An 11,981-nucleotide genomic window follows, 5' to 3' on the forward strand; every position below is an offset into this window, starting at 1 on the left:
ATGAAACGTGTTTTTGGTATCGCAATGTACTGTTCCCAAGCTTTTAATAAAGTCAAAGCTGGTTCATGTTGTGGATTTAATGACTGGTAAATAATACTGCATAAGCCACAACTAAAAACAAGAAACTGTGACATATTTTACATTTACACTTGCAATCTAAATATCCAAAACAGGGACAAACTTGCACACCCAGCGTTCCTTCAAAAGTAAGACTAAACAGTTTGTGTCCCCTAATGATTATATGAGTAGTGGTGGTCCGACTAGCCTAATTCAAAAGCATACATTTTGGACCAACTAAAACTATCTAATGTAGTCTAAGAATTTAATTGATGTATCTATCATTTTATTAGGCTACTTATTATTGCGGTGTAAATTAAACATGCTGCATACTATATAACAAGTAATCTAGTCCGATTTGAAGAAAGAACAAAGAATCCTTATTATCCCAGATTGAGTAATAAAGCAGGCAATCGGGTTCTAAATAATGTGCAACAGATGTAGCCTACAAACTTAATAAGAGCGAACACGACCGGTAAGAAGTCGCTTCCTTTATAAACACATGGCATTGGCCTACCATACCCTAAGTAGAATACGGCCTAACATACTTCAAATGCAGTTTTTGTTTCCCACCTGGCTGAAACCAAATGGCTTTTTTCAAATTCTTGTAATTATTTTCAAACGTGGGACATTTAAATTGAGAGGGTGTTTGAAAAAATCTTGTTTGTCTGGGGATTGTAGTGCAAAACAGACAACCTTTGCTAAAAGCGAGAGGAAACAACCACCAAAAGAGACTACAAGTACCGTCGGGATCAATAATTGTGCGCATGCTCACTGGCTCCTGGGAGTAGATTTGCGTTGTTTTGACGCCATGTTGGTTTCCATATAGAAAGAATAAAGAAGTGTTGACGACGCCGACGGTGTGTACCAGTGTGAAATCCGCTATCATCTGATTTTGTGAGATATCCAAAACGTCTGGACCCGTTCAGAGAAGAACAGTGAACATTTATTGTTCGTATCGTCGTTATTTTGAATGAAAAGAAGTCACAAGAGTCAAAGAACAAAGCCTTTTATTTCCGACCAAAATCTTCCCGTGAGAATAGTCTGTGAAAAGAAAGCCAGTGGAGGGCCCCGATCAAAGGGACAGTTCTGGTTGTACTAAGAACTAGCTACATCTTCACAAATTTTCAGACCGATATTCGGTTATTATAGGAATGGCTTGTGGGGCTACTTTAAAAAGGACTATGGATTTCGATCCATTGATGAATCCGGCGTCTCCTAAAAGAAGGCGATGCGCCCCGATGTCTACAACCGCCTCCACTTCATCACCACAAAAATATCTGCGTATGGAACCTTCACCATTTGGAGAAGTATCATCTAGACTTACAGCCGGTAAGTAATATAACATTTTGTTCGACCATCTAGCAACGTTGCTTTGTGTCCTTAGCGTTGGTGGCGTTGCATTTTGTTACGATCAGCATTGTCTCACGTCATGACAGTAGCTAATATTGTTTCATTACATCTACGTAGCCTACTCAAGAGAATATAATAAACCTTTTGGAAAAGTAAAGTTGGTATATAAACAGACGCCTAAACCTAATAGCTAGAAGGCTGTATAATGTGTCTAATGATTGAACGTTAGATGGGACTCAAGCGACTAACTTGCACTAGAATGGCACTCCCTGTAGCTGTCTCAAATGACTGAAGAGGAACAGTCGGGTGGGGTTGGTGGGTTTGCTGCTTCAGCTAGCAGCAGGGAGCCTGCTTCAGTTACACTGAAGTAGTCCTTGAAAAACATTTTGCACCTTGGAGATATCGAAAGAGTTGTTCCAAAATGGCATCGTTTCCGTTTTTTGAATAAGGGGAATGTTTGTATTCCAACAGTTTCACAGGTCAGACTCATTGTCCTGTGTTTGACACTGTCAGACGTTTATTTGTCAGTCGTTGTTAGAGGGAATGATCAATTTACATCTGTTATTTCTCAAATTTTCAGAGCAAATCCTTCACAACATCAAGCAAGAATACAAGCGAATGCAGAAGCGAAGACACCTGGAGAGCAGCTCTCAGCAGACAGAGGGATGTTGTCCACTGGACTCCCAGCCTCATAACTCTCTTCTGAGTGGATCCACTCTGCCAGGTACACTGGCATTTCAGGCACAGCACGATGCCAAGACATGTCAGTTGTTGCGAAAAGCAAATATGTTAACACCTTACAAAGCATGGTTTCCATGTGTGCTGTTTGTCTTGTTTAGGATTCTGTCAACCTATGATGATACTGTTGACTGTTGAGGTGTTCTTGTTGAGTGACTCTTGTTGTTCGTGCAGGTACTTCTTCAGGCTCTTCATCTCCAACCAGGAAAGAGCAGCCCTTGTTCACCCTGAGGCAGGTGGGGATGATCTGTGAACGCCTACTGAAAGAGCGCGAGGAGAAAATAAGGGAAGAATATGATGACATTTTGACGACCAAACTTGCGGGTGAGTTAAAAGTCTCAAAAATCTAATCCTTTTTGTCAAGACGCAATACATTTCCTGTATCTAATTTCCTATTTTGTTTTCCTACAGAGCAATACGATGCCTTTGTCAAGTTCACTCATGACCAGCTCATGCGTCGATTTGGAGAACAACCTGCTAGCTGTAAGTGTTGGCTGTTAGTAGACATCTTGCATTCCTCTGAAATGTGCAATCTGCCCTCTGTGATCATTAGTTTTAACTCTCTAATCACTTGTCAGTGTATTGGCCACATTCCTTAGAACTCATTTTGTTGCACCATTTCATAGCTAAAGGCTGGGTATGTACGTACTGGGAACTTAACACTTGGCATATATCATATTGCTTCTCAACATTACCTACACTGCCTTTTAATGCTGGTCATTTCTTTCCTCCCACAGATGTTTCCTGAGCCAGACTTGATTCTTTGTGGAATACCCGTTTCCCATCGTATTGCTGCAAGCTCCCCCCGTCTGATTCCTGTAAAACCTTGTCTCCAGAGGCTCAGTGGGTCTATTGGACTTGTAGCTGTGCCATATCTCCTGTTTGGGGGCACAAGCTGCCTCAAGCTTCTGCCAGTGACAACCATGTTCTCCTTTCAACGGGTGTTTGGAGGGCTTCATGGCATCTGTACCTACATGGACCTCTGCAACCTACTACTTTACCAGTGGCCTCCTGTGTTTTTCATTTCTGACGTGATATTTATTTGGCTTCTTCTTGATGCCACTTACAAAGTGACTAGCCATTTCCATCTTTGCCACCATACATTTTAAAGTTTTCCCAGTAATATATTGCTCTGCTGCAGGGTTGATATAATCTCTACAAATGAACCTGTATCTCTAAGATTGTCTGTAAGAAGGGAAGGATCACTCGATTAGAGTAAGAGATGATACAATGACACACAGGAAGCCTCTGGACTGGTTTCCAGGAGTAGGACACCATGGCTCTTATCAGCAATGTGTGGGTTGCACTGGTAAATGCCTTGTGTACATTGTGTATTTGGGGTTTGACATGTCTCCAGTTTTAATTACCTTTTAATCGCAATTGAATTATTCTTAATGTTTTGCTCATGTTTATTCTGTTCATTTTATCGAGTATGTAGTTAATGGGGCATTGGTTGGGAAAAGAAAACAAATAAAAGTTTCAATTCAAAGGTCAAGTTTCATTATTTGTTAAACATGCCTTTATGCCCATGAATAGAAGCATGTCAATGTATTGTAAACATTTGTTTGAATAAACTATATAAGTGAAGGACTACAATATCAACACTGCAAATGGCTTCCTTAAAATGTAAATAGGGAGGTATGAGTTACGTTTGTGGCTCAGTGTGTAGTAAACCATCACAGAAAGTGATGAGTCGTTCATGGCAACTTAAGGTAAGCTTAAGACGTAAGAAGACCAGGCACTCATTAAACGCTGCTTGTCGAAAGCATTGCAATGAACCACACGTTCACCAATAAACAGACGACGACGCCGCGCGGCGACGTTGGGTATTATCGAGACAACCCGCACATACATATTCTCTTACTGATAACTAAATACTGTAAGTATTTCAATCAACGTGTAAATCGTGCAATTTACACTACAAACCTTTCTCTTGTTATGTTAACTTGCATTCAAAAACAAAAAAAACATAACCCGCATATGACGTATTCAGCAGCTTGTAATTCAATTGGATGATACGTAAGAGTTCATAGGTCAATCAAGAAGGAAGTGTGCTGAATGTCATCAACAGCCAGCATGACAGAATGTATTAAACATCATTGTATAATCCAATAGAGTTTATGATCATGCAACTTTGATGTCAATGTGAGCGTATGGCGTCTTTCTTTAGAAGGAGTATTGCATCGAAGGTAAAATGTTTGTCTGTCTCGTCGTGGTGGGTAGTGACACGAATTTTCATGACACGAAAAGCTAAAAGGGTATTTCATTTTTCACTCTTTAGCTGTCAAGGATTTTGGGACAGTCCGAAGAAGTATTCATAGGAGCTCTCTCTGCAGTTCCAGTTTCAAAGAAACAGTTAAGTGTGTGTATGTGTGTGTCTTCGGTGTTTATCTTGCTGCACCGTTGTCACACAGTCTGTTGGCTGCATTGTCTGTGTTGGTTTTAATTTGGTACTTGAACCCGGTCCTCAGTTTGTCTCCAGATTTCAGGCTCTCGGTGAGCACCTTAGTAAAGAATGGAGTCATCTCACCCAAAGGAGACATCCAGTCACAGACAGAGGCCCTGGCCAAAGAGGTGGGTGGCAGACATTACAAAAGTACACACATCCGTCACTCAGGTTAAATTACAGATACTCATGTTTAAAAAAAAAAAATCTGGTAAAAGTACTGGCTACACTTTTCACCCAAGTTTTAATAAAGAAGTTTAGGCTCGGACGTAAAAAGAAATCATTATTACTACCTGTTTGAGTGTTTTAGGAAAAGGTTGTCAGAAAAATAGGGAAGTACTGATACCAGAAAGATCTACTAAAGTACAGTAACTAAGTATTTGTACTTTGTTACTTCCCCATCTCTGATGGGCGGGTCATGTTATCATTGAGCACCTGCAGTCATAACAATATAACATTGAAATTCATTGAGTGTGCTTGCCTCAATTTCTTTGACATATTTTCAAGCACGATGTGTTTTCCATTAGTTGGAGAAAGACAGTGTTGTGGAAGACATATCTGCTGGATGTGGAGTAATCAACTTTAAACTCAGGCGGAAAGTCCTGGTAGAGGTGAACAAATCTTTTAACTTAACATTAACACCAGTAGTTTGTCTCTCTGTTGTAGTTTGTGTTATCTACTTGCATTTGTAAAATGTGAAATTGAATTCCTTCAAAAAAAATTACCCACAGAAAATATTACAGCAGTTGGGAGAGAGAGATTTTACGTTTGGTGCAAAAAGTGAACTTTTTGCTAGCCTTGAAAGAGGAACAACATTGGTGGAATTTAGGTAAGGGCTTAAAAATGTAGAATTTAAAAATCTAGATTTGTATTTCTGAATTCTGTGTCACATTAACCTCCTACACTTGTGCAGTTCTCCAAATATAGCAAAAAAGTTTCATGCGGGTCATCTGCGTTCTACAATGATTGGTGAGATTTATAATAACGTTGAATTATTATTTTCACCAGTCACACAAGTCACCAGGGGGCAGAAAAGATACAGGCAGAGGTTTAGGAATTTTACATTTTGTAACTGTCATTTTGTCTTCTTTTTAGGTAATTTCATTGCCAATCTAAAAGCATCATTGGGAAATGATGTTATAAGAGTGAACTACCTAGGAGACTGGGGCATGCAGTTTGGTGAGTTATGAAAACATGAGTAACCCTACATCTTCAAGATTCTGATTCTGTCGATTTCTGAGTCTGTTGAGTTCCTGGGTTTCAGGAATCATTCTTGCCCTTGGATTTCAGGAATGCTAGGTGTTGGATATCAGCGTTTTGGTTGTCAGGAACAATTGAAAAAGAATCCCCTACAGCACCTTTTTGACGTAAGTTTATATCCACTTTTTTTATAAAGTATTGTTCATGAAGGTTAGTGTAAACTCCTGGTTTGCTTGCTCCTTTTAAAGACGAGTTGTGTTGGCTCTAGGTCTATGTTCAGGTGAACAGAGAAGCGGAAACCTGTGATGACATATCCCAAGCTGCCAGAACATTTTTCAGGCAGCTGGAAAAACACGAGCACCAGGCCTTGTCACTATGGCAACAGTTCAGAGAGATCACAGTGGAGGAGTACCAGAAGGTGTACAAGGTACCGACTCACTGATTGGTCACCAACAAGCTCTGGATACAAGTTTCCTAGCGCAAACATACATTGTTAAACGTTTATATGTCAACAGTGCTGGTAACTGAAGCGCACCCTGGTTTGTAAAACAAACAGATGTTAGATGAATGTTGGGTGTGATGACTTGGCCAACAGCGTCTTGGGGTCCAGTTTGACGTCTACTCTGGGGAGTCTTTTCATCAGGAACAAGCCCAGGAGGTAGTGCAGCAGCTCCAGACCCGAGGCCTGTTGAAAACTACTGAGTATGTCATAAAGACAGCATTATCAGCATAAACATGGTGTACACAGACCTAGGTCAATAGCAGGGAGCTCGACCCAGTATGTCTGTGTGTTTGATCAAGGGCTGTGTGATAAGACCTGTGTCCTGGTGTTTCTTTCTCCTACTGATAGGAGAGGTACGAATGTGGTGGATCTCTCCCCATCTGGAGACATGTCCAGATATGCGACTGTCCTTCGCAGTGACGGGACTTCTCTCTATATCACCAGGTCAGCAATGCCTGCTAACTAGCTCTGCTCAGCTGGTATTACTGGAAAATCATTGTTTGAAATATTGTGAGATTCATTGGAAAGCGTGTCCGTTAATTACCTCTTATGTTCTTCACTTTTAGAGATATTGCTGCAGCCATAAATCGAAAAGAAAAGTATAACTTTGATGAGATGATATATGTGGTAAGGATGATGACACAATTGATCTGCTCAAACCTTAAAAAATAAAATACTGAATAGTAATTGGACAGGCATGCTCACCTGGAACACTGATATCTCTCAAGACAGACAAAAGCCAAGGAACACATTTCCAGCAGCTGTTCCAGATCCTATCGACTATGGGGCACCCATGGGCTGAGAGGTACAGAATTCCACACATAACCTGTAATCTCTTACAGACATCTGTATTGAATACTGTAAGCCTCACACAGGATGTCTTTTTCCCTGGCGGGGGCAGGTGTCGCCACGTGGGGTTCGGCCTGGTGCAGGGGATGAAAACGAGGCGTGGAGAAGTCGTGTTCCTGGATGATGTGCTGGATGAGGCCCGGGCCAGGATGCTGAAGAACATGAGCCAATCCAAGAGTGAGAACATCACATGTGTACAGCAGCTTTTCCCAACCCTGGTCCTAGGGGTTCACCTGCCCCGCATGTTCTAGACGTTTCCCTGCTCCCAACACACCTGATTCAACGGCCCATTAGTTTGAATCAGGTGTGCTGGAGCAGGAAACATCTAAAACGTGCAGGGCGGGGGGTCCTGAGAACCAGGGCTGGGAAACTTCGTTTAGTGATAGGGATGTATAGCAACCCTTGAAATGGTGTGTGGAAGATTAAAACTTCCAAATGTTGCCCACAGCCACCAAGCAACTGGACGATCCAGAGAATACAGCTGAAAAAGTGGGGATAAGTGCTCTTATAGTTCAGGTAATCACACTGCAGGGAAGCCTATTTACACCATCCATGATTGTCCATGTTCTAATGATTAGCTAACAGATGATAGGTCAATAATTCTGTCTTCTCAGGACTTTAAAGGACCCCTGACATCAGATTATACATTTGACTGGGACAGGATGCTTCAAGCGCACGGTGACACTGGGGTGTTCCTCCAGTACACTCACGCACGCCTTTGCAGGTGGGTGGTCACTATCTCTCATCTCCAATAGCTATCATTATGAACTGTATGTAAAGGGTGGGAAAAAGCCTTTTGTCTTTCCAGTTTGATTCAGCGGTATGGAGATGGAGCCGGAGGTGCCTGTGACCCGTCCCTTCTACTGGAGCCCAGGAGCATCGCAGTGTTCCAGCACCTCCTTCGGTACACAAGCACATTGTGTTTCCTAATACATAAGCACATACAACTGCTGTGTTTGGTGTGATCCCATAATGCAACAGGATTTGTATGTGCTTCCAGCTATGACGAGGTTCTATACCAGGCTTCACAGGATCTGCAGCCCAAACATGTTGTCAACTTTCTCCTGACACTATGGTAAGTACTAGAAGGTGGAGTTTGTTTGAAAGCCCTGGCTTAGTCTGAATGATGTTGTGAATTAAATCCACATTCGCTCCCTCAGTCACCTGGCCGGCTCTGCTCATAGGGAGCTTCAGGTGGGGGAAAGAACTCAAAATGTTGCCCAGGTAACAAGCCACACCTTGGTCATAACATATTTACAATCCAAATATTTGGCTCTAAGTAGAACTGATCGCTGCGGAAAGAGCAGTAAAATGTTGCAAACATGGAAATGGCTCAAATGTTTCTTTTCCAGGCAAGGTTGAGGCTGTTTAGCGGGATCTGCTCTGTGCTGGCCAGGGGGATGAGGATCCTGGGTATCACACCGGTGAAGAAAATGTAGCTAAGATTGAAGTGTACAAACAACTCTGTGTGCAAGTTGTCTCTGTTGTGTAATGTAAATACATGTAAAGAGCCTTATTTTAACCAAACATGATCATGTTCAATAAATAGACCACATTTTCCATGGATATGTGTCATTTACAGTCTTATATAAATTCCTTTTGTTTCTATTCAGTTCATTCATGTACAGACAAAAACACACCATACAAACATACTAATCACAGAATTGTGTTGCTGCAAGGACATTATCAAACATGTTTAACAGTACATGCATATCGTCTAGAAGATTCATCACTGCCCGACACAGTGGTTCATAAGGTTTATAAGAAAACTGCATTCCCTCAGTAAAAAGCAAGAGGGGAATGAAATACTTCTGATCTTGTACTATAATTTGCGCCTCTGCTCCATATTCATCAAGGATAATGCAGACACAAATCACCTGTGTGCTGAAAGTCCATTCCCTTGATAATGCTCCAGCATCGCTGATATAATGATTAACCAAACTTGTCATGACCCGTGGAAGCGGCATCCTGATGTACAGAGGCCTGTGGAGTGACTCTGAGCAGCTACAGTGTTGATAAGCTCCAGGCTCTACGCTCACACAGTTATCAGGCAGCTACAGTGTTGATAAGCTCCAGGCTCTACGCTCACACAGTTATCAGTTTTTGTCGGGACTCCGTATCCGTGTCCGCCTTTGGAATCCTGGAGGTGTCCTGCTTGGGGAGTCCATACAGGTATATCGACACACACACTAGCATGGCTCCAGTGGCAAAAGTAACAGCTGCAAGAAAAAGAATTGGGAAAAATCCTACTCAGCATCTGTGTGCAATCAAGTACTCCTGGAGACTATGTAGACCGCAAGGTCCATTAAGAAGGCATTAAAGGCATTGATGGGCAGTGTCTGACTGACTTACTTATTTGCAGCCCAAACAGGGTGACAGACGCTACAGTGGAGAGGACAATGGCAGCCGCAGCAGAGAAGCCCTTCATGATGTTGTCGGTGTACTTCACCACCACAGACGTGTACAGACCACCCACACTTGCCAGCACTGTTGGGAACAATCACAAAACAGCATCAACGCACAGCACTTCCACACAGGTCACAACTACACTGTTAAGGGGAAACACAGGCGTTCTAGAAAAACAAATACATCTGAATTGTGTAAAAGGTTTGAAGTGTGGAATTTGACTCACAGACAACGAAGCATACCCAGGGGGTATAGCCGAAGAAGAAGCCTTTCTCCATGACCTGGGCCCCATCTGCCAGGTACACGCCAGCCAGGGTGACCACGATGCCCGACAGGTACATCTGGATGTTCCTCACCCAGAGGGATGTGTCAGAGCTCTTCAGGACCTTCTCAAAATACACCCCTTTTTTAACGACAAAAGAAAAACACATTCTTAAGGGAGTCTAAAAATAAAATAAAACCAGTCATACTCATATACATGGCATGTATTCTGCATTACCTGCAAACCCAGAGCAGATTACGGCAACCGCAATTGCTATAAACCCCAGGAAAGGGTTTTGCTCGATCTGAGGAGTTAAGAACACAGGTCTGTCTTAGTTGTCTCTTGCACACTATTCACAAGCTACAAGTAAACAACCAAGTCCAAGTGTTTGTCCATTCCCGGTCGACTCATCTCAGACTACTACACTACCTGGACTTTGGTAGCCTCGGCGGGCTTCCACTGGACCAAGGTGACCCCTCCACAGAGCATGAAGACAGAGAACCACTGCAGCCTGCTAAGGGAGCGGTTCAACATCAGCACCGTGCACAGGGCTGTGCACGGGATCTTCAGCTGATATGTCACCTAGATGGAGGAGGAGATTATATATTTATTCTATGTATTTTTATGTATCAATGTAAAGCACTTTGGTTTCCCCTATTGTGTTTTCAATGTGCTATATAAGTAAAGTTGATTGATTATGAGCGGGGCAACTGGCAGAGAACAAATAAGCGAGTTCAGTGCTGGAGAACGGGGTTACCTGATACACAGCTGCATCTAGGTTACTCAGGGCAATGAAGGCCATGTTGTTCTGAATGGCATACACCACAGAGGGAACACTCAGCTTCAGAAGCTCTCTGGGACTTTGAAGTACATGCTCCACCAGTGAGGTCTTCATCCTGCCCAAGGTTCCAGTCTCTCTGTGAGGGGGGAAATACAGTTTGACTGCAGTACACAATCCAACCAGGACTTTCACAGACAATACTTAGCTAGGAGACTGCACTCTATATTGTCAGAAACGTACAAGTCCTATTAATGGATCTGTCCAATCCCACATAGGAAAAATTTAAACATTGTGAAAAGATAGTAAGCTTCACTCACTTGGCCAACATCCCTAGGCTCAGGAACAATTTCATCACTTCCGTAATGCATACTGCTGTTGTGGAAAAGTACATCTCTGTTGATGTAATAGTTCTTGTGTATCTTAAGGCAACTGTGTAAGTTGCTGCCACCAGTGTCATTACCGACAGGCAGTACAGCTTGAACGCCACACTCACCGGCTCTGCAGAGAGAAGACGCGCATTTTAAGATGGCATAAAACACAATTTACCTCACTTAACTACTTGGCATGGTACTTGGTATGAGTACAAGGTACCTTTACGTAGCAAACTAACTAGTCAGTCCGCCCATGGTAAATTAGCTAACTGCCCATGTTTCCAGACGAATTTGCTGTTGTCAGTACCAGGTCAATTGACAGATCCACTGCAATGGTAAATACGGCCCTGGTTGATTTGACTAAGACATACCCCATGTAAATTCTCTAGCGGGCCTTTTGTTCACTAACCTAGTGTTCATTATCTCAACGTTATTAGAGAGAATATTTATAGCAAGCCATATACGTAACGCTAAACCACAGACTATTTCGTGCAGATGTTGCCAGCTAAAGTTAGCTAAGATGGCTAGCATTTGTTTGCCAATATTCTTACCGTTAGCCATGCCCATGATGAACCACTTAAGAGTGGTTGTGGAGTTGGTTGAATTCAACTGCTGACCTAAGGTTGGTTTCAAGTTCAATATATAACGGATATGACACCTAGTCTCGTATGTTATACCGAATGAGTCACCTCCATGTCTCGTCGGGGGGAGCAAACTAGCCAGCAAGCTAATAGCAACCATACAGTGGAGAGGACAACCCACTAGCAACGCCTTCATGAATATCGTGTTGCGAATGCGTGTGAGCTCTTTCCTCCCACAAAATCAGCTCTGCCCCCTCCCAGTCAATTTTCTCCAGCTACGGTATCAGCCTCGTCACACCACCCCAATGTTTGGTAAAACTGCTAATTTGATTAAACTGCCTCTCTTTCACTAGCAGACCATGATGAGCCCGCACCTGGTGGTAACCAGGCAAAGGTTTGGATAGAAACAGACCATCATAACATTGACTAGAACTG

At 42.6% G+C, this 11,981-nt stretch overlaps 3 protein-coding genes across 3 annotated transcripts; 2 read left to right on the top strand and 1 right to left on the bottom strand.

The window, feature by feature from the left end:
* The first annotated feature begins 880 nt into the window (after positions 1–880).
* akirin2 (akirin 2) lies at positions 881–3,637 on the top strand. The gene is made up of 5 exons (XM_084699699.1): positions 881–1,389; positions 1,991–2,134; positions 2,323–2,472; positions 2,560–2,631; positions 2,886–3,637. Exons 1-5 carry the CDS (start codon positions 1,212–1,214, stop codon positions 2,894–2,896), a joined length of 555 nt encoding a protein of 184 aa, XP_084555825.1. The 5' UTR covers positions 881–1,211; the 3' UTR covers positions 2,897–3,637.
* A 559-nt stretch (positions 3,638–4,196) lies between these two features.
* Positions 4,197–8,709, top strand: rars2 (arginyl-tRNA synthetase 2, mitochondrial). Its single transcript, XM_084699905.1, has 20 exons — positions 4,197–4,337; positions 4,430–4,503; positions 4,620–4,722; positions 5,122–5,205; positions 5,326–5,423; positions 5,508–5,563; positions 5,690–5,773; positions 5,885–5,961; positions 6,063–6,221; positions 6,390–6,496; positions 6,645–6,740; positions 6,863–6,923; positions 7,025–7,101; positions 7,198–7,322; positions 7,594–7,661; positions 7,760–7,869; positions 7,954–8,049; positions 8,146–8,220; positions 8,306–8,369; positions 8,498–8,709. Exons 1-20 carry the CDS (start codon positions 4,302–4,304, stop codon positions 8,582–8,584), a joined length of 1,737 nt encoding a protein of 578 aa, XP_084556031.1. The 5' UTR covers positions 4,197–4,301; the 3' UTR covers positions 8,585–8,709.
* A 2-nt stretch (positions 8,710–8,711) lies between these two features.
* On the bottom strand, positions 8,712–11,923 carry slc35a1 (solute carrier family 35 member A1). Its single transcript, XM_084699906.1, has 9 exons — positions 11,517–11,923; positions 10,912–11,092; positions 10,571–10,730; positions 10,243–10,395; positions 10,051–10,117; positions 9,778–9,954; positions 9,498–9,632; positions 9,196–9,364; positions 8,712–9,145 (listed from the first exon to the last, which is right to left on the bottom strand). The coding sequence occupies exons 1-8, from the start codon at positions 11,740–11,742 to the stop codon at positions 9,231–9,233; spliced, it is 1,233 nt and encodes a 410-aa protein (XP_084556032.1). The 5' UTR covers positions 11,743–11,923; the 3' UTR covers positions 8,712–9,145; positions 9,196–9,230.
* Between the last annotated feature and the right edge of the window lie 58 nt (positions 11,924–11,981).

This window comes from Hypomesus nipponensis, chromosome 6 (genome assembly GCF_054491055.1).
Source record: "Hypomesus nipponensis isolate SF chromosome 6, ASM5449105v1, whole genome shotgun sequence".
Classification (NCBI taxonomy): Eukaryota; Metazoa; Chordata; class Actinopteri; order Osmeriformes; family Osmeridae; genus Hypomesus; species Hypomesus nipponensis.